At 53.9% G+C, this 18,809-nt stretch overlaps 1 protein-coding gene across 4 annotated transcripts in view; it reads left to right on the top strand.

Moving 5' to 3' along the window:
• Positions 1-18,532, top strand: part of MID2 (midline 2) — a 65,309-nt gene extending 46,777 nt beyond the window's left edge. For all 4 annotated transcript variants that reach the window (XM_063416978.1, XM_063416981.1, XM_063416977.1 and 1 more), the window contains 7 exons: positions 651-758; positions 3,123-3,271; positions 3,730-3,857; positions 4,848-4,991; positions 8,427-8,588; positions 13,288-13,495; positions 13,677-18,532. In XM_063416978.1, coding sequence (XP_063273048.1) covers positions 651-758; positions 3,123-3,271; positions 3,730-3,857; positions 4,848-4,991; positions 8,427-8,588; positions 13,288-13,495; positions 13,677-14,079 — 1,302 coding nt within the window. In that variant the 3' untranslated portion in view covers positions 14,080-18,532. The remainder of the gene's footprint in view (positions 1-650; positions 759-3,122; positions 3,272-3,729; positions 3,858-4,847; positions 4,992-8,426; positions 8,589-13,287; positions 13,496-13,676) is intronic.
• Positions 18,533-18,809: the final 277 nt, after the last annotated feature.

Genomic DNA, 18,809 nt, shown 5'->3' with positions numbered 1-18,809 from the left:
GCTGAATGAGAGAGGGAGTCCAGGCTTGTGTTCCTGGGAAGTTGGGGTGACAGCCATCCCTGTGGGCACACAACTTTGTGGGACTAGGATGCTGCCAGCTCTGCCACAGCAACTCTGCCACAGCAGCACTGCCACAGCAGCTTGCTGCAGGCTCCAAACCCTGGGGCCATTCCCCGCCCCCTGCCACATGCAGCAGATTGGGAAGATTTTCCGCTGTTTTTCCTCAGTGGAGTTCTCTTTGCAGACCATCAGCTGTCTCCCACTCCAGTATTGCATAATCTGCTGGCCAGGTTTAAAAAAAGATTCTGTAGCAAAAATGTGGTTCACTCAAGGCTGTCTTGTTTCAGAGGGATTTGGGAGTATAAAATGAGGAAAACTGATTTCTGTCCTGTAGTGTACTTTAATGAAGTCCTAGGGCTTGATTCCTCTTCCATGCATTCCTTCCTGTCCTGTCCTGTCCTGTCCTGTCCATTCTCCCATGGATACTGGTCTGCCCTGGAGACAGAGGACTGGAACCTCTGCTTGTGCCCCCACTGCGATCTGTGTGGGCACTGTTGTGAGCACAACCATGAGAGTGTGTTGTGTGTCCTTGCTAAAACCTGTGTGCTGTGTGTCCCTCCCAACACCTGTGTGCTGCTGTTCCTGGCCAGGTGAACACAGCCATGCACGAGGCCAAGCTGATGGAGGAGTGTGATGAGCTGATGGAGATCATCCGCCAGCGAAAGCAGGTCATCGCTGTCAAGATCAAGGAGACAAAGGTGAGGGGTCCCAGCTCATGTGTCCCTGGTCACAGGCCCCCTCTGTGCCCACGGGGTGGCTGCTGCAGGGTGTGCCCCTCCTGTCTAGGAACAGCCCTCCCACAGCCAGTGATGTTGGCATGTGCCAGCCCTGGGCAGAGGGGATGCACCAGGGTGTGCTGCCTTGCCATGAGGGGTTTGCTTTGGGCAGCACCAGCGCATCTCCTTGTCCGAACTCCAGGTGTTCCCTAGTGCTGCCCTCTGTACCACCCCAGATCCAGGTGTCTGTCACTGCTGCTGTCCCAGGGCTCCTCTGCCAAGGACAAGGCATGTGCTGGCTGAGACTGGAGGAGGAACAGTGTATTGGTTAGCGTGACAAGTTGGTGCAGAGGCTTGGATCACTCCAGACAGCTTCCTCAGGGCTCTTCACTGCTGTGGTTCTAATAGAATAATGTGGAATTAATATTGAAGGACTGTAGTCCAGTGTTGGAGAGAAAGCAGAAGCTGCACACTCTGCATTGCAGCACAGCTGGGGGTGAGCTTCTTCTCACTCTCATCTTTGTGAGAATGTTTGGACCTTTCCTCCAGTGGTTCCAGGTGTTTCCCAGTGATTTCTACATACAGCATCCCACCCAAAAGGGGAAGAGAGCACCCAAGATTCACAGATGCTCATGGTTGAAAGGAATGACAAATGTCAGAGGGTCAGCAAAAGCTTTGAGTTTTATTAGTCAATCACAAATAATTTATTTGGCATGGAAATTGTTATATAGTGGTCTTCCAGTATAAGCACACGGTGGTGGGTTTTGAATAAAGGGGTAGAGTGAAAGGGAAGAGAGAGTGGAGGTGGATTAAAGTAGGAGAGAGAAAAAGAAAGAATGGAGATCATCAGTCCTGATTCAAGCATCAGTCCAGTTAACAGGGTGTCCAAGGTCCTAGGAGCACTGCCTGTGCTTCCTGGGGGGACCTTTTTATAGATCAGTTTTACCTGCCCTGGGCAGTTCTCACTCTCTCTGCAAATCAGTTCTCATGCACAGTCCATTCTTCCAGACCTTTCAGGAAATGGATCAGAGGCTTCAGGGGTCTTTAGTGATCTTGATCCCCCTGCAGTCCATGCCACTTCTCCATCTCACCCCTGTGCTGTGCTGTGTTATGCATATCTCCAGGAGCCACAGCAAGGACGTTTGTCCCAGGACAGTGCTGCCCTACCTCCCTGGGGCTCCTTCCCCAGTCCCAACAGCCCTCAGCTGGCTCTGCAGCTGTCTAGCTGTTGGTGTTTGAGTCATCAGCCTCGCCTTCTGGACTCTCCACGTGCAGCAGTGAGAGGACTATAGGGCTGTAGCTCTGAGGGTGCCCAGGGGAGCCTGCATAACTCAATGCTGTTCTCACCAAGCTTGGGTGTGCACTAGGGTCCCACCACGGTATCCGTGGCCAAGCCCCAATACAGATGCTGCCCAGGTGGTTTGAGGGTGGGTTCCACTCTGTGTGTAGGCAGGAGAGCCACTGGCATGGCTCCAGGGCACCCTGGCAGCAGTGGGAGCTTTGAAATCCTGATTCTATCCCAAGCAGTCCAGGAAACATATTTTATGTAACGGTGCCGTCTGCTGGTCCATCTGTCTGTCTGCTTGCTCTTCCCACCCTCTTCCTTGACTGTTCCAGGCTCTGCTGTCCAGTTCCAGCCATGCTTAGAACAACCTGATAGCTCCAGGATGTTGTCCTACGCTGGCAGCTGGTAGAGGTGAAGGGCACAGATTAGTGCCCAAACCCTCCACAGAAGCAGTGGAGAAAGGAGTAACCTGTAGAGGCTGTGGCTGGTTTGAAGTGCTCTAGCTGAGGAGTGAGGAATTATGCTTTCCTGCTGGATTGCCATTTGGTCTTCCATTTGTTCTGCCCTGCTTTTCCTAACAAATGGCCCAATGGATGTATGGAGCCTGGGAGAAAGGAGGGGGAGAACATGCAGGTTGCCTCATACCTTGGTCACCCAGCAGTTCAGTTCAGCAGCTGTGAGTGTGATGTTTTCCATCAGCTCTGTGAACACCTCTCCTGTTCCTCAGGTTCCCTTGCCCTGTCTTGTGGCAGCCTGCTCTCTTCAGGCTGGCATGAGGGGTGACACTGTATTTGCATGGGAGGAGCAGAGAGGATGCATGGCACTCCAGTGTCCATCACACATGGGACCCTCAGAGCAGGTGCAGGCTGTGCCCTGGGACCTTCCCACTCCCAGCAAAATTTAACATGGAAAGTGCTTTGCTCTACTCCCTGCCCAGAGCCATTGGGACATTGCTGTGCTGTTCCACTGCTCTTTGCTTGCCACAGTCAGCTCCTGGCCAGGATGGGGCTTCCTCTGTGCCTCTCAGGCTCCTGAGCCTGCTGTCTCCCTGCCCTCCACAGGTGATGAAGCTGCGGAAGCTGGCCCAGCAGGTTGCCAACTGCCGGCAGTGCCTGGAGCGCTCCACAGTCCTCATCAACCAGGCTGAGCACATCCTGAAGGAGAACGACCACGCACGGTTCCTGCAGACTGCCAGGAATGTGGCTGAGAGGTGGGCTGGGCTCGGGACACTGCTGCTGAAACTGGCCCCTCTTGTAGGTCCCTGCCCAGAGATGACTCGAGTCCCCTGCAGTCACTTCCCCGGAGATCCCCAGCCTTCCCTGCAGCCTCCCACTGTGCTGTCCCCAAATAAACCCCAGGGTCAGGTTTCCATCCCTCACTGGACAGGTGCTGCATGGCAGGTCCTAATAGCACTGTGGAAGCAAGCCCTCTTCCCTGGGATAGGAAGGTGGTGGAAATGCCAATCCAAAGGGAGTTCAGGGGCCAGTCAAAGATGTAAACCCTAGGGATAGAGCACCCTCACAGAGCCTGTCCCCAGGCTAGGCCATCCTCCTGGGTGGGGGCAGTGGTCTGTAGGTACAATTTCCTGGCAGCAGGTAAGGCTGCCCCCATCCCTGGGCCTCCCTCATGCACCCTGTTGCGTACTGATGGTCCCTTCTTTCCTTTCAGGGTCGCCATGGCAACTGCATCCTCGCAAGTCCTGATACCAGATATCAATTTTAATGATGCCTTTGAAAACTTTGCTTTAGATTTTTCCAGAGAGAAGAAGCTGCTGGAGGGGCTGGATTATCTAACAGGTGAGTGCTCAGGTGTGCTCCACTCTGTATCTTCCCCGCAACCCCTCTGCCCTGTGCTCCACCAAGGGCTGGCAGAGCTACTTTAGGACTTAACCAGTAACAAGCATCAGGTCAGCTGTGGCAGAGCAGGGCCTGTGCTGTCCCCAGGACAGTGACCTGTCCCTGTCCTCCTGTTTCACCCTGCCGTTCCTGGAGGACCCATGGAAAAGTCCAGAAAGCCAAAAAATTATGGTCTCCATGACCTGGTGGGAGAGGCTGATGTCCATAAGGATGCAAGAGGGATAAGAATTATATAAGGGTCCATAAGGATTACAGAGGAGGAATGATGAATAAACCCATTATTATACTTCTAAGGCACTCTGTGCTTTAACGTTTACTTTTTTGCTGCCCGTTTTCTGGGTCACTTGGTCCTAAATTATGAACCCTGATGGGCAGGACCTCAGTGGGCCCCTCAGTGCTGCCCTGATGCCCCAGAACAGACTGATGACTGCCTCAGGGGTCTGGGAGCAGCTGTGGCTGGTCCAGCTGGACAGCCTGTGCTGGAGCACTGGAGGGATGAGAGCCCTGGGGAGGCGAGGACATCCTCGGTCACCCAAATCTGATTTTATCATCATGAAGCAGGTCAGCTTTCAGTGAAAGATTAGCACAAGCATGTCCACATCAGTTATGGGATAAAATACTTATTCCATAACCAGTGCAGTGAAATAGATGGATTTGGAAGTGGGTTCTCAGCCTGTTTCAGGGTGGGGGTGTCAGATCTGATGGAGCAGCAGTGACAACCCTATGCTCTGACCTCTGGATGCCTTGTTAAACTAAAAACTTTAGTTCAGTGGGAAACACAGTGACAGATAAAATGAGGGAGTTTTGGTGTTGAGAGTCTCTACTCCTGCTGCAAGCCCATCTCGGTCCTAACATGAGTGGATAAGCCCTGGGTTTTTGAGGAGGGAAATCCCAAACTGACCAAAGTCTGTGGTCTGTACCATCCCACAGCACCAAACCCACCGTCAGTCCGTGAGGAGCTCTGCACGGCCTCCCATGACACCATCACCGTGCACTGGATCTCCGAGGATGAGTTCAGCGTCAGCTCCTACGAGCTCCAGTACACCATCTTCACTGGCCAGGCCAACTTCATCAGTAAGTCACCACACTCCCCTTCAGCAAGGAAGCCCATGTAACCCAGACAACCTGTGGCTGCTCCATCCCTGGAAGTGTCCAAGACCAGGTTGGAGCAACCTGGGATAGTGGAAAGCGTCCCTGCCCATGGCAGGGGGTGTACCAGATCAGCTTTAAGGTCCCTTCCAACCCAAACCATACTGGGATTCTGTAAGGAAAAGGTTCTCAGGTTCATCAGTGGGTTTAAAGGCTGGGTATTTGTGGAGGAAACAGCAGCAAAGGATCTACCAAGGGCTAGTGGATCAGAGCAATGGACACCTCCCTATGCTGGGGGGCATCCCTGAGGTGCTCTGGTCTGCACTTAGTGTTATCAACCCTGACTTGGTGAAGCATCATTGGAGCTCATCTCACAGTCCCCAGATCCGTGCACTTGGGATCATACGCAGGGCAGTGCTGGCTGCTCCGTGGCTGGTAACTAATGTGGTTTATAAACCCTCTAGAACAGCTCTGAGGCATATTTCCAGGTAATTTTTCATGAAAATTACTGCCCTACCTAGTTGATTTTCCACACTACCACAGATCTGCCTCACCGGGATGGGATTTGATTTGAGGACTGAGGACAGAATCACTGATGGTCTGTGGCCTGTGAGAAAGTTTTATTCCTGGTTTTCCTAGCAGCACTTGCCATTGTGAGAAGTGCTGACAAGGTACCTCAGAGCGGGTGTTTGGGCTGCCATCAGTCTGTCCTGCTGGCTGGAGGAACATTGGCACCAGCAGCACGGTGTCAGGGCTCCGGAAGGCTGTTCAGTGCACTCTGAAACATGCAGGAAGCTGCCAGAGACCCAGTGACTTTCCAAGCTGGATCTCACCTCCCCAGTCCTGGCCCAGCCTTTGCCCTTGATTTGGAAAACAAGATGATGTGTTTCCTTTCCATGGAGGCTGTTGGGTGCCGGTGCTGCCGCAGCCAAACCCGCCTCACTTGGCTCACCTCTCCTTCCCGGCTAGAGCACATTGTCTCCAGCACTTTGTCCTCTGAAAGCCTGGAGAGCTCAGCCACCTCTCTGACTCTGCTCTTGGATGGCCACCAGCTCCATGTCCCCTGCACTTCCAGCTGCAGACAAGATGGGGACTTGCTGATGTCACTGAGTGGTTTTGGTAGGGAGGGGCATCTGAAGGTCCCTGTGCCAGCTCTGCAATTTGGGCTGACAGGTTGCTCAGGGGTTGCTCCTTGAGGAGGAAGGGCTGTCCAGCAATGGAGCATCTAGTGCTTCCCCACACTCAGCTAGGAGGATTTTGCCCTTTTCCAATCAGGATTTCTTCTGCTGCAGCTTATGCCCTTGCCCTGGGACGATACCAGGGAAGGATCTGGCTTGCTCCTTTTCTCACATGCCACTCTGGACACACATGGCTTGGAGTCCCATACACCGAGGGACTTGGGAATGAGTCACCTGCCCAGCTCTGGGGTCTGGCACAGGCATTGGGAAAGGAGGAGCTGTGGAGATCACGAGGGTGAGGAACAATGAGGGTAGTGCTGGAGGAGAGCTGGGAGGGTCACATGTCAGTAGTGTCCTCCTTGGCCAGCCAGCTACCTCCAGGTTGCTCTTTGTAGGAGTGAAAAAATCAGTCAAATCCCTGAGAAGAAAATTAATAACTTATTGTCCCTTGGCATAGCACAGTTTGGGTGATAGAACCATGTGAACCCTGGCTGAACTTGTGTGAAGAGACACTGGAACACTGAGCAGGAGCTGGGAGCCTGACCAGGAGAGGAAATACCTGTCCAAGGTGTGCAGATTGGCCTGTGAAACCCATACCCTTCATGCTTCTGTCAAAGCCAAGAGCTTGGCAAGAGCCAGACATTTTTATGGATAATGAATGCTACAATAAAAGGGATTTTTTTAAGCTTCAGCAAGGGTGGGAGTGAGGAGGTTGTTCTTTGAGGCCAAGCTCTTTGAGGTTATTTTGCAAAAGAAACCTACTTGGAAGGTCAAGTCCTTCTCATTGTCATCTCTCAGCCACCTTGTTCTTCCTGATGGAGCATCCGCAGGTGGTCCTTCCTGCAAGAAGGTGACACCGACCAGGCTGGGCTGGAAGCTGTGCACCCCAACGAGAGCAGCTCTGCATGCAGGCTGCAATCAGGATCACATCTGGTTTATTTACTACTTCACATCACACTGCACTGTGCCCCTTGGCCATTCCCATGTGTATCCCAAACCAAATTCAGGATGACAGGGACTACAACCTGGCCTTGTCCTGCAGCTGAGCCAGCCACTGAAGATAAATGAATTGGAAGCTGTTGCAGATGAGATGTGGAGCGTTCCCAGCTCCTGCCTCCCAGCCCTGCACGTGTTGAAACCCTCACTCCAGTCACCCTAAATTCACAATGCACTCCTCACCTCTCACGAGATCTAGAAAGCCTCCAGCTACTTCCATGTTTCCTTATTCCTTTCAGCGTAAAGCCCTGCCCCTGTACTGGGATAGCTGCCCTGGTTTCCCCTGAGCCCCACAGCATCCTTGTCCCCCAGTTCCAGCTACTCAGGTGCTCATGCCAGCTGTACATGATCCTCATCCCCGTTGTGCTGCTGGCAGGAACAGCCTCAGTGGCACCATGTAGGGCTTTCCCCCTTTCCTGGAACACTGTGTCACCCCACCTCTGAGGTACAGCACTACATTTCCACACACGCCAGGCCCTGTAGCTCAGATGCTGCAAATCACCGCAGCAGTCAGCTTGGCATCTCCATGGTCTTGGATTCTTCATTCCTTCCCATTTCCAGAAAGAGTTCAGCCTTCTGAATGATTTCCAAGTGTCTGGATCTCTTCACTGGGAGCTCATTTTCTTTGAACCACTCTGCAGACCAGTCTATTCAGGGAGCCAAGCATCAGCTTCCCTCAGCCCTGGATTATTACTTGCCACTCTGGAGCACTGACTGGGCAGGAACAAAATTCAGTTGCAAACACATTGATTTGGGTGCAGATACATCCCTTTCTGCTGCTGGAATTGCATACTGGGGCCCTGGAGCAGGAAGAGGGAAGCTGTCCTGCGGGAGTGGAGACATGGGAGGGAGTGGTGGTGGAGTGTTGGTGGGATGATGGTGGCCATCACTCCCTCCCAGGCACCAACAGCTTCCTCTGCCATCTGCCCGGGCCAGAAGGTGCTGCTGGCTGAATTTCCCTTTCTCTGCACCCTTTCCCCATCACTTCCCATGGCAGCATCCCAAGATGCCAGCACTGCAGCCCTGGCCCTGCCTTACCAACATTGCCTTTGTATGATAATGAAAAAGATTCTGTGTTGCTGGGATTTATCATCTCTGGAGATTTCCCTGCAGACACTCTGAGCTCCCAGACAGGCGGTAAATCCTTCCAAGGGACATGCGGTCGTGAGCTCTGTGTTAGCAGCACTAGGGCTTTGTATTCTGTGCTTCCCTGGGAATAAATTTCTGCCCCTCTCCTGCACTGCAGGTCTGTACAACTCCATGGACAGCTGGATGATCGTCCCCAACATCAAGCAGAACCACTACACAGTGCACGGGCTGCAGAGTGGCACTCGCTACATCTTCCTGGTGAAGGCCATCAACCAGGCGGGCAGCCGGAACAGCGAGCCCGCCCGCCTCAAGACCAACAGTAGGTGCCCAGGCCCTCAGCTGGCTGTGGCAGGGGTGGGGGGAGAGTTTCCTGGGCACGGGAGTGCCTGGGATATGGCTGAGTGCTCCCAGTGAACAGGCGGTGGCTGGCAGTGGGAAGGAAACACGAAGTCATTGAATCACTGGAGCGCCCTTCCCCCCTGGTGCCTCCGTTCCTTCTCTGCCTCAGGGATGGTCTCCTGATACCCCATGTGGTGCCAGGGGCTCCCATCAGCAGCTCTCTCTGCTCCTGTCAACATCCATCCCTGAGGTCTTAGGCCATAATGGTCCATTCTTGTGGTGGCTTTACATCCCTGTGCTTTTTGGGGCTGATGCAAGGAGTCACAGGGCAACTGTGTTCTTGTGTGTGGCTTAGCTTGCAGAAGATTGTGATTTGGATAAGGTTGAAAAATGTCTCCATGGTGGTGGATGGGGCTTTGCAGCCATACTCAAAGGAGAAGTTTTTCTTTCCAGTGCCCTGGGGTTGCCAAGGAAAGTTAAATGTGTTTAGGGAAAGCTGAGTTCTGAGGGGAGTGGAGCTAGACCTGTCCTGGCACAGACAGAGCTCCAGAGTTTGTGGTGGGAAACATTTTTCCCTTGAAAGACAACAAAGACAGCAGCAGCACTGGCACCCACAGCCTGAAGGGTGACACAGGAGGCACAGTGTAAGAAGTTGGGTCTTCAGGCTCCTGCCTGCCCCATGCCTGTGCCTTCCCAGTGCTTGCATGTCTCTCTGTGGTCCTGGTAAGCACAGCCCTCCCATCTGTCCCTTTCCCAACAGTTGCTGCTGCCTGAACAAGGCTTTCATGATGGTTTATCACCTCTACCTCCTCCTTTTCTTTGCGTGACATTAAACTGAGTAAAACAACATTGAGCCCGTGGGGCTGAGGGAGCTGCTGAGGAGCAAACTCCAACCCAATCCTCCTGTTCATTAAAAATTTATCCCTCCTGCAGCTGCTGTTTCTTGGTGCTTCCCCGGCTTTGAAAGGCGCTCTGGGAGTGAGGAATGTGCGGCTTGGGGAGCTGGGAGTGAGGAGGGATGGCCGTGGTGGCAGCTCTCATTGGACAGGGTTTGCTCTCTGTGATTTTAACTGTGTGTCAGTCAGACCTGTCAGCACAGCTCTGAGAGCCCCTGCCTGGGGTGGACTGGGCTTGATTGGACTCCAGCCCGGTGTTGAGCCCCAATTGCTGCAGGGATATGTCTGCAGCAGCTCCTTGGATGTTTGAGACCTGGAGCAGCCCCACCTGAGGCACTGCACAGGTTATGTGTGATTGTGGTTTTGCCTGTGCTAAAGCCCCTTCCACAAGGACCTATCCCTCACTTCCCACTCAGGTGTCGGGCAGGAGAGGCATGTGGCACTGATGAGCACATCCCTTTCTGCCACCAGTTTGGTGTTCCTCTGCCATCTGTGTTCGTGGAAACTTCTGAATTCATGAAAGTTTGATTTAGCTATATATATGGATATAATATATATTGCTTTATTTCCTTCTGTGGCCAGCCTCAGGAGACAAGGGCTCTTTTGGTTGTCCAATGGTGCTGCTGCCCTGTGCTGCAGCCGCAGCATATCCCCACTGGCTTTTCCTCCTACTGGTATTTGGGACCAGGGTTTCTCCTTCTCCAGTGGACAATGTCCAGAGGATATCACACCCACGCTTTCCCACTGCTGTAGCCTTGGTGGAAGTGTCAGCAGCTCTACACAGAAACAGCCCATTAGCATATTTCACAGCCTGTTCTGTTCCTGAAGGGATGTCTGGAGAGATCTCTCCATTGCCAGAAGGTCAGTGTCAGGACACATCGATTTCCACAGCACTGTCAGTGCTGGCACTAAATCTGCATTCCTGAACAGAGACACTTGGGAGAACAGGTTTGGTTTAGTGATAGAGAGACCATCTTCTGCTGAGGCTGGGCCTGAGCAGGACTTACGTAGGAGCAAGTGTCCAAAAGTTGCTGAACGTGCTGGAGTGCAGGGACAGGCCCAGCTCTAGCCATAAATAAAGTGCAAGGAAATGGATTTTATGGCCCTTGCCTTAGCCACTGCTTCCTGGCCTTACTTTCTCTTGCAATCTAGCATTTCCTGATTTCTGCATCTCTTGGCAAGACCTCAGTGTGCTGCAGGATGGCTCCATCCACATCCCATGTGAAATGTCAGGGGTGGGTTTGATGCCTGAGCAATGGGCTGCAGGGTCACTGTTACTGAATGAATCATGTTAGTGCAAGTGTTTTTGAGGAGCAGGTTGATCCCTGCAGAAGCTTCCCAACAGGGAATCTGTGAACAGATTCATAGATTTAGATGGATTTATCGCTTTCCTCTGACTTGATGGCTCAGCAGTACAGTGCTGCACCTTTGTTCCATTCTTTGCAGAAGGTGATGTCTTCAGGGAGGACAGGATGGTGCTGGCAGCCGTGCTCTGTGGGTGTCCTGTGCTCCACAAGTGGCATCTTGGATGGCTGGTGGGTGTAGGGACACTGCCACTGGAGGCAGAGAGGAGTGACAGAAAGCAGGAAGGGCTGGCTTTGTGTCCCTGTGTCCCTGCAGCTTTGTTTGCTCTCTGGGCAGAACGTGGTGAGTGCCTGCAGCATCCTTGGGAGCAGAGCTCATCTCCATCCCTCCTTTCTCTCCACACATTTTCAGTCAAACTCACTCACCAGCTGTCTGCCCTCCCCGCTGCGCCCTGTCCCTCTGCCCCCACAGCCAGAGGAGTGGGGCACACAGGAGCTGCTGTGCTGCAGGGCACTGGTGCCACCAGGGGCACCCCTGCACTGATCCCTGATGGGGTGGGCTGCTGCTCCTGGATTTGGCTGAGCGTTGGATGTCATCTCCTGCTCCTGGGGATCTCATTCCAATTACTTCATAGCTGTTAGGAGGCAGCTTGTCCTCACTGTCCCTCTGGGTGGGTGACAGGAGCATCCCAAGCTGGTGAGCCCCTGCTCCCTGTGATGGCTGCAGGAGCCCTGTGAGGTCCAGAGAGCAGGCTGCGTGTCTGGGGCCCTGCAGGGTGGGGGTGCAGCTCCAGCACACACCTCCCTCTGCCTGACCTTGACCGTGCTCCTGGCTGCCCCCTCTTTGCCCCCACACATCCAGTGCCAGACAGGATTTCCTCTGCTCTGCTCACTCGGGCTCTGCAGGGGAGGGAGGGATAATCCAGCTGATAAATGCCCCAGGGGTGCAGCTGGCTGTGTCCAGCCCTGAAGCTGGCTGCTTCCCCACAGCTCCCGAGCCTCATGGAGTGATGACCAGCAAAAGGCTATCAGGAATATCCCAGCAAGCTGAATTTGTGGGATAAAGGTAATCTGAGTGACCCACCCAGGAGATACACAGTAATGATGAGAGGAAGCGTTAATGGTGAGAGGAATTGTTAATGATGAGAGACATCATCTCAACCCTCTGCTCTCTGCAGGACAGGGCTGGGGGGCTGGAGAACAGCGACTAGGAGTCACAGAGGCTGGTGATGGTGGGGGAGCAGGGAGTGAAGGCTGCAGTCAAAACCGTCCCTTCCTCCAGAAGCTCCCATGGCAGGGGCTTGAGGTTGGGATTGTCATGACCTCTGTGAAATCTATATTTTTTCCAAGTGCTAGATATGTTGGAGAGGGGGTTGGTGGTAGCAGGTGCCTGGCTGTGTTCTCTGAAATACCCTCTGACCCCTCCCAGCCTGCCCATTGCACACACTGCCTGTGGATGCAGCTCAGTCACTTGCTCCAGGACATGCCAGCACAAACCAGTGACATGGGCTGGCCTCCAGTTTTTCACACTGACCTTAGCAAGGGGTTGCCTTTGGAAACAGAGCTGTGAATGTCTCTCTCCTGATGGAGCCAAAGTATTTTTATACCTCACTTCCTCAGAGCTTGTCTCTTCGCATTACTGCCAGGAAAAGATACGGCAGAAATATCAGACCAGCCAGAAGAAGGAGGGGGCAGGTCACTCCTAATTTGCAGCTTTACTTTCAGGCTTCTCAGCTCAATTATTCAGCAAATTGGGCTCCAAGGAAAACCAGCACAAGCTACCGTCAGGTAACAGGGCACGGCACAGATGAGCTCCACTCTGCAGCTGCAATTGTCGCTGATGTTGCAGCTCTTTGCTGAAGTTCCCAGCTGTCCTGGGGTTTTCCTTGTGTGTCTGTTTTCAGGGTTTCCTGGCTGTTCTGGGGGTCCCCAGCCCAGGCTCAGGACCCCATTGCCATGGTGGTGTCCACATTTCTCCTTGCTGGGATTCTGTGTCTGTAGCCAAAAATGGGAGTGTGCAGGAGGACACAGCTAGTCATGCCCCGAGCCAGGTATCAAAACATGAGGGTGAAGATATTGGCAGGACTTGAGGTGTTCTCTGCAGCTGTCATTTGCTTTGTCCTGAAGCAGGTGAGTCCCTATGGAAATGCTCTCCATTGCCTCTGTGCACTTTACTGCATCTTCCATGAAAACACAGCGGCAAAACCCACCTGAACTCAATTTGCTTCTTTGTAGCATCTTGGGGTTTTGTTTGCAAATCCAGGGATAGTCTAAGGACTTCCATAGGGAAATCACTAGCAAACAAGGAGGTTGGTTGAAGCTCTGGGACATCACCCAGATCTGGTCTGGTTTTGGGGAATGCACCCAAGCAAACTGTTATTAAATATGCAAAGCTGAAAACACAAGATGTGAAGAAGCCCCTTTCCTGCACCATGATGCTAATAACGCAAATCCTAATCCATGTGTCTCCTCCCCACAGGTCAGCCATTTAAGCTGGACCCCAAGATGGCTCACAAGAAGCTGAAGATCTCCAATGACGGGCTGCAAATGGAGAAGGACGAGAGCTCCTTGAAGAAGAGCCACACGCCGGAGAGGTTCAGCGGGACAGGCTGCTACGGCGCAGCCGGCAACGTCTTCATCGACAGCGGCTGCCACTACTGGGAGGTGGTGGTGGGATCCTCCACCTGGTAAGGCGCCACCTTTGGGAGGGGGGATGCTTTCCCAGTCCGGCCTCTGCCAGAGATGCCCACGCTGTGCCCTTTTACAGCAGGTGAGCTCTGAAAGCACGAGGTGCCCTAGCCATCCCGGCTGGGCCTGGTGCTGTGCCAAGGCTGGAGGGTGCTGAGCACGGCTTCTCCTCTACTGCAGGTATGCCATTGGCGTGGCTTACAAGTCCGCCCCCAAAAACGAGTGGATCGGGAAGAACTCCTCTTCTTGGGTCTTCTCCCGCTGCAACAACAACTTTGTGGTGCGGCACAACAACAAGGAGATGCTGGTGGAGGTGCACCCACAGATGAAGCGCCTTGGTATCCTCCTGGACTACGACAACAACGCACTCTCCTTCTACGACCCGGCCAACTCCCTCCACCTCCACACCTTTGAAGTCTCCTTCATCCTGCCAGTGTGTCCCACCTTCACCATCTGGAACAAATCCCTGATGATCCTCTCAGGGCTGCCTGCCCCAGATTTCATCGATTACCCTGAGCAGCAGGAGTGTAACTGCCGGCCCCAGGAGTCCCCGTATGTGTCAGGAATGAAAGCCTGTCACTAGGCTGCCCAGGCCTGCCCATGCCCTGTGGCAGCACTGGCCAGGCCAGTGGGTGCAGGTGGCCAGAGCTGCCCGCTGGCAGCCATGCCGGAGAGCCGCTGTGGCACCCGAGCAATTGAGCACCATCCACACCCAGCTCCATCTTACTTTAATGGAAACGTGGAAGAACCTCAAGCCACGTCTGGGAATGAACTGCTGTTGGTGAGCTCCAGAGTGCACAAGAGTGGCTGGAGCAGCTCTTTGGCGGTGGCTTCCATCTCTCCCCAAGAAGATTGTCACCTGGATGGTTCTGTCTTCCCTTGGGAGCTGGAAAGGCTAGGGCGGGCTTCAGAGTGACCTGAGGTGCCATGGTGGTCAAGGAATGGCTCGTGTGTACCCTGAGGGGCAGGTTGGGACAGGAGGGATGGGCTCTGGAGCCTGCTGACAGGTGGTGTGGGGACCCAGAGCACTGAGCAGCACTTTTCAGGGAGGACTTTCCATGTGGCTGAGGCTCGGTAGCTTCCCTGGTGGAATGTATAAGGCTTGGAGCCCTCAGGCTCTGTGAGCACTGGCAGTGGGTGTGTGGTGGGTGGTGGTCCCGTGGAGAGAGGGTGGTGGTCTGTGGGAGTGAAGATGGCACTCGGGGTGTCCCCAGTGGCTGTCTGTGCTGCAGATGGCATGCTCCTGATACATATTTGGGGTCCTGCAGTGGAGAGCCACAGACCCCCAGCCCACCATCTCCTCCTTTGAGAGCTTCCCAGTAACTGTGGAGGCCTGCATCCTTGAGGAGCTTTGGCCCCTGGCACAGAGATTTGGCAGCTGCTCCTTCCTGATGTGGGCTCTGGCCAGCAGTGCCCTGCTCCACAGAGGCCTCCCTTAGTCTCCTGTCTGGTGTCCCAGCAGCAAAAACTCATCTTCCTGCTCTGAGCCCTCAGTAGAGTCCTGCTCAAAAACCACCTCTATGCTCTATGACTCAATCTCAATTTATGACCTCAAATGTTGACTTCTGTTTTTTTCTCCACTATGCCAGGGAATTGGACTGGGTGCATTTTAAAGATCCCTTCCAACCCAAACTATTCCATGATTCTGTGGTGAGGTGAGTGTGGAGCCGTCCTGGTTACTCTGTGGCAAAGGACTGAGTCTGGCTCAGAGGCTCAGAGACCCTGGTTACTGGGAGCTCTTTGGCTGTCCACCAGTATTCCCAGTAACCACAACCATCAAGTCCCCTGGCCAAGCTCCAGTCTCCAGATTCATTTTAAGAGGCCAGGAGGAGCTGGGCTGGCGCTGCTTTTCAAATCTGATTCCTTCTGTGAGAGGGTAACCCACCTGAAAGCCAAGAGATGGAATCTTTTTGGACTTTAGCAGGCTTTTGACACAGTCTCTCACAGGATCCTTCTGGACAAAATGTCCAGCCCACAGCTGGATAAACACATCATGGGGTGGGTGAGCAACTGGCTCACGGGTCAGGCACAAAGGGTGACATCAGGCTGGCACAAGTCACTTGTGGGGTTCTGCAGGGCTCCATCCTCAGCCCTGTGCTTTTCAACATCTTCATTAACAACCTGGATGCAGGACTGGAAAGAATAATAAGTCAGTTTGCTGACAGCACTCAGCTGGGATGAGCTGTCAACTCTCTGAAGGACAGGGAGGCCCTGCAGAGAGACCCAGGAAAATTGGACAGATGGGGAATCACCAACTATGTGAAGTTTAACAAGGGAAGGTCATGGATTCTGTGCCTGGGATGGGGCAACCCTGATTGTGTGTATGAACTGGGGAACAAGAGGCTGTGGAGCAGCTGTGGAAGGGCTCTGGGGGTCCTGGTCCATGGCCGTTTGGATCTCAGTCAGCCAGGAGGGAAATCCATGTCCTGGGGGGCATCAGGCCAAGGAGGGGATTGTCGTGCTCTGCTCTGGGCTGAGGCAGCCTTACCCTGAGCTCTGAGGGCAGTTTTGCACACCACAATTTAAAGGCATGAAGCTATTATAGAGTGTACAGAGAAAGGCTGTGAGAACAGAGAAGGGTCTGCAGAGGTCTTGTGAGGAGTGGCTGAGGTCACTTGGTTTATTCAGCTGGAGAGGAAGAGAAGGGAGGCCTCTGTCATCTTCAGCTCCTCCCAAGAGGGAATGGAGGGGCAGGTACCCATCTCTTCATTCTTGTGACCAGTGATAGGACTGAAGGAAATGGCTGGAGCTGAGCCAGGGGAGGGTTAGGCTGGATGTCAGGAAAAGGTTTTTCTCTCAGGGTGTGGTCAGGCACTGCACAGGCTCCCGAGGGAGTGGTCATGGCTCCAAGGCTGCCAGAGCTGAAGGAGCATTTGAACAAAACTCCCAAACAGGGTGCGATTTTTGGGGTGTCCCATACAGGGCCAGGAGCTGGGCTTAATGATCCTGATGGGCCCTTTTCAACTCAGCCTGTTCTGTGATTCTGAAGCCCAGGCTGTGGGAGCAAATAGCTGGCTTGGACAGGGCGTCTGGGGCTGATACCATGGGGGGCTGTGGCAGAGCTCGGTTGAATTCATCTGGAGCCAGTTCAGAATTCATCTGGTGACCCCTCCTAGAAACCTGGCCAGAGGGATGTATGTTGGTGAGTCTGGTGGTAGCAGCTTTGCCCAGGAAGAGTGTGGAAGGGTGCCTGTTCCCCAGTATGCCATCCCTCCTTGTGTCTGGGCTGTGGTTTTTGGAAAAGGGAGGTGGGCAGCCCCTTGGGAAAGGATCTGCTGCCAGCCCTGCCAAGCTTAGAGGGGTTTCCCTCTGATACAGGCTGCTTCCCCATGATGTCTGGCAGGGCAAAATGTAGGGGATACACCCCTCTTTCTGACTCCTCCTGAGCAGAGAAGCAGCTCTGTTTGCTTCTCCCAGCCCCGGGGTGTAGGAGCTCAGGGAGGGTGCAGTGGGGGCACGTCTGCCATCCCCCCAGCCTTGCACATGGCCCCATTTCACTTTGGGAGGTTAAATCACCCTTTTAAGCTGGATGTTTTTCATGGGAAGGTCTCACAGAACTCCCTTCCACATGTGCCAGTCCCATGGGGCTGCTCATCTTGTGTCACCTGAGGGATGCCAGGCCCTGGAGGTGGGTGTTGGCCCTGGCAGTGCCAAAGATGGCGCATCAGAGACCACAAGCCCTTAGCATGGCATTTGCACCTGATGAAATTGCACTAATTGTGGGACCCCCTGGCCCCCACACATGTCTCGTACTTGGCCAGGTGGGAGCTGGGGAAGCCCCACACCCCAGGCAGGGGCTGAGGGCCTTTCCCATGCACCTGCATTGTCCTCTTGTGATACTGAAAGGAAAGCCCACCCAATTGTCACCATGATTTGGGGAGCAGCAGCCCCATCCCTGGGCCCTCCTCAGGACATGGAGAGGGGCTCAGAGTGCTGCTGCTGGTTCCTCTGCTCCTGGGGACACCAGTGTACAAGTTTGGGATGTGTGGACTCCTGGCTCCCCTCAGCCTCTCCTTCCACGTGTAACATTCCTGCTTCCCTTTTGTTTCGGGGAGGGCTGTTCTTCCTGTTGGGTTTTTCCCTTTTTGTTCATTTTTTTGCAACTTCTTTGTTAATGTCTGTATATATATATATATATAAAAAAATATATAATATAATATAATATATATATATGTTACTGGGTATGTCTGTGTGTGGGGGAGGCCATACAGTCAGGACAGCCCGGGGATCTTCTTGCTGGCCATCAGAGTGTTCCCCAAACCTGCCAAAGCATATGGCCAAGCATCCCCAGGAGCAGAGGGGACTTCTTGTACCACCCAGCAGCAGCTCTCCTTGTGCTGGGCTCAGCACAGCCTGGAGAGCCCGTGGGGTGGCCAGGCACAGGGTGTGCTAAAGCTCTGTCCAAAAGTAAACAAATACTGAGCACCCTGCTTCCCGCCCCTGGATGATGGCACTGAGGGTGCCAACCTGCCCTTTCCCAGTCCTGGATGGCCACAAGGATTCTGGACATCTCTGAGTGCCAGCCATGTCCTCCTGGTGCTCTCGACCCCCCAGTGCCCTGAAGGGGGTGGGGGATGAAGCCAGTGGTGGGGCCAAGCTGGTGATGGGGCTGAGCATTGGATGTGACAGCCCCCTGCACAGAGCCCCTGCCATGCACAGGGACTGGCGGCCAGCAGGGAGGAACTCGGGGGCTCCCCCTGCCAGCCCAGCCCTGAGTGTGCTTCCCTTGGGTCTCTCAGGGGCCCCACCCGGCAGGACTGAGCCCAGGGGGTGGGGACGCCCCACTGGATCCCAGGCTGGAGTGGGGCCACTGGGCAGAAGCTGCCCAGACGGGGCATTGGGGGCAGCCTCATGTCAGGGAGCACAAGCTCACAAACCACCAGAATACAGAGCCCATTTTTGGAGCACGAGTGCCTAAAATATTTATTAAGTGGAAAACATATGGTGCAAACCAACACTGTGGAATTAAATATTTCTTGCTTTATGCTTTTGCTCCAGGCTTTTACCTATTAAAGATTAATCACTAGCACATGGAACCTGCCTGGAGGATGAGTTGCTGCTGCCGCTACAAACAAACCTGTGGCATTTGCATTGGTCAGAGCTCTGCCCTGGCTGTGGGGTGTCAGCGACACAGCAGTGATGGGCTGGGTCTGGTGCTGGTGCTCCTGCTTCTGCCACAAACACCCCACTGCCAGAGCCCCACACTGAGGAGTGGGGGCTACAATGCCCAGGGCTCACAGCCTCCCTTTCCAGACATTGTATTCCCTGGTCCAGAGATTGGCAGGGTAGCCCCAGACCAGCGCCAGGGGGCTG

The sequence above is a fragment of the Prinia subflava genome, chromosome 20, assembly GCF_021018805.1.
Source record: "Prinia subflava isolate CZ2003 ecotype Zambia chromosome 20, Cam_Psub_1.2, whole genome shotgun sequence".
Classification (NCBI taxonomy): Eukaryota; Metazoa; Chordata; class Aves; order Passeriformes; family Cisticolidae; genus Prinia; species Prinia subflava.
This window is presented reverse-complemented; position numbering and strand designations above follow the sequence as displayed.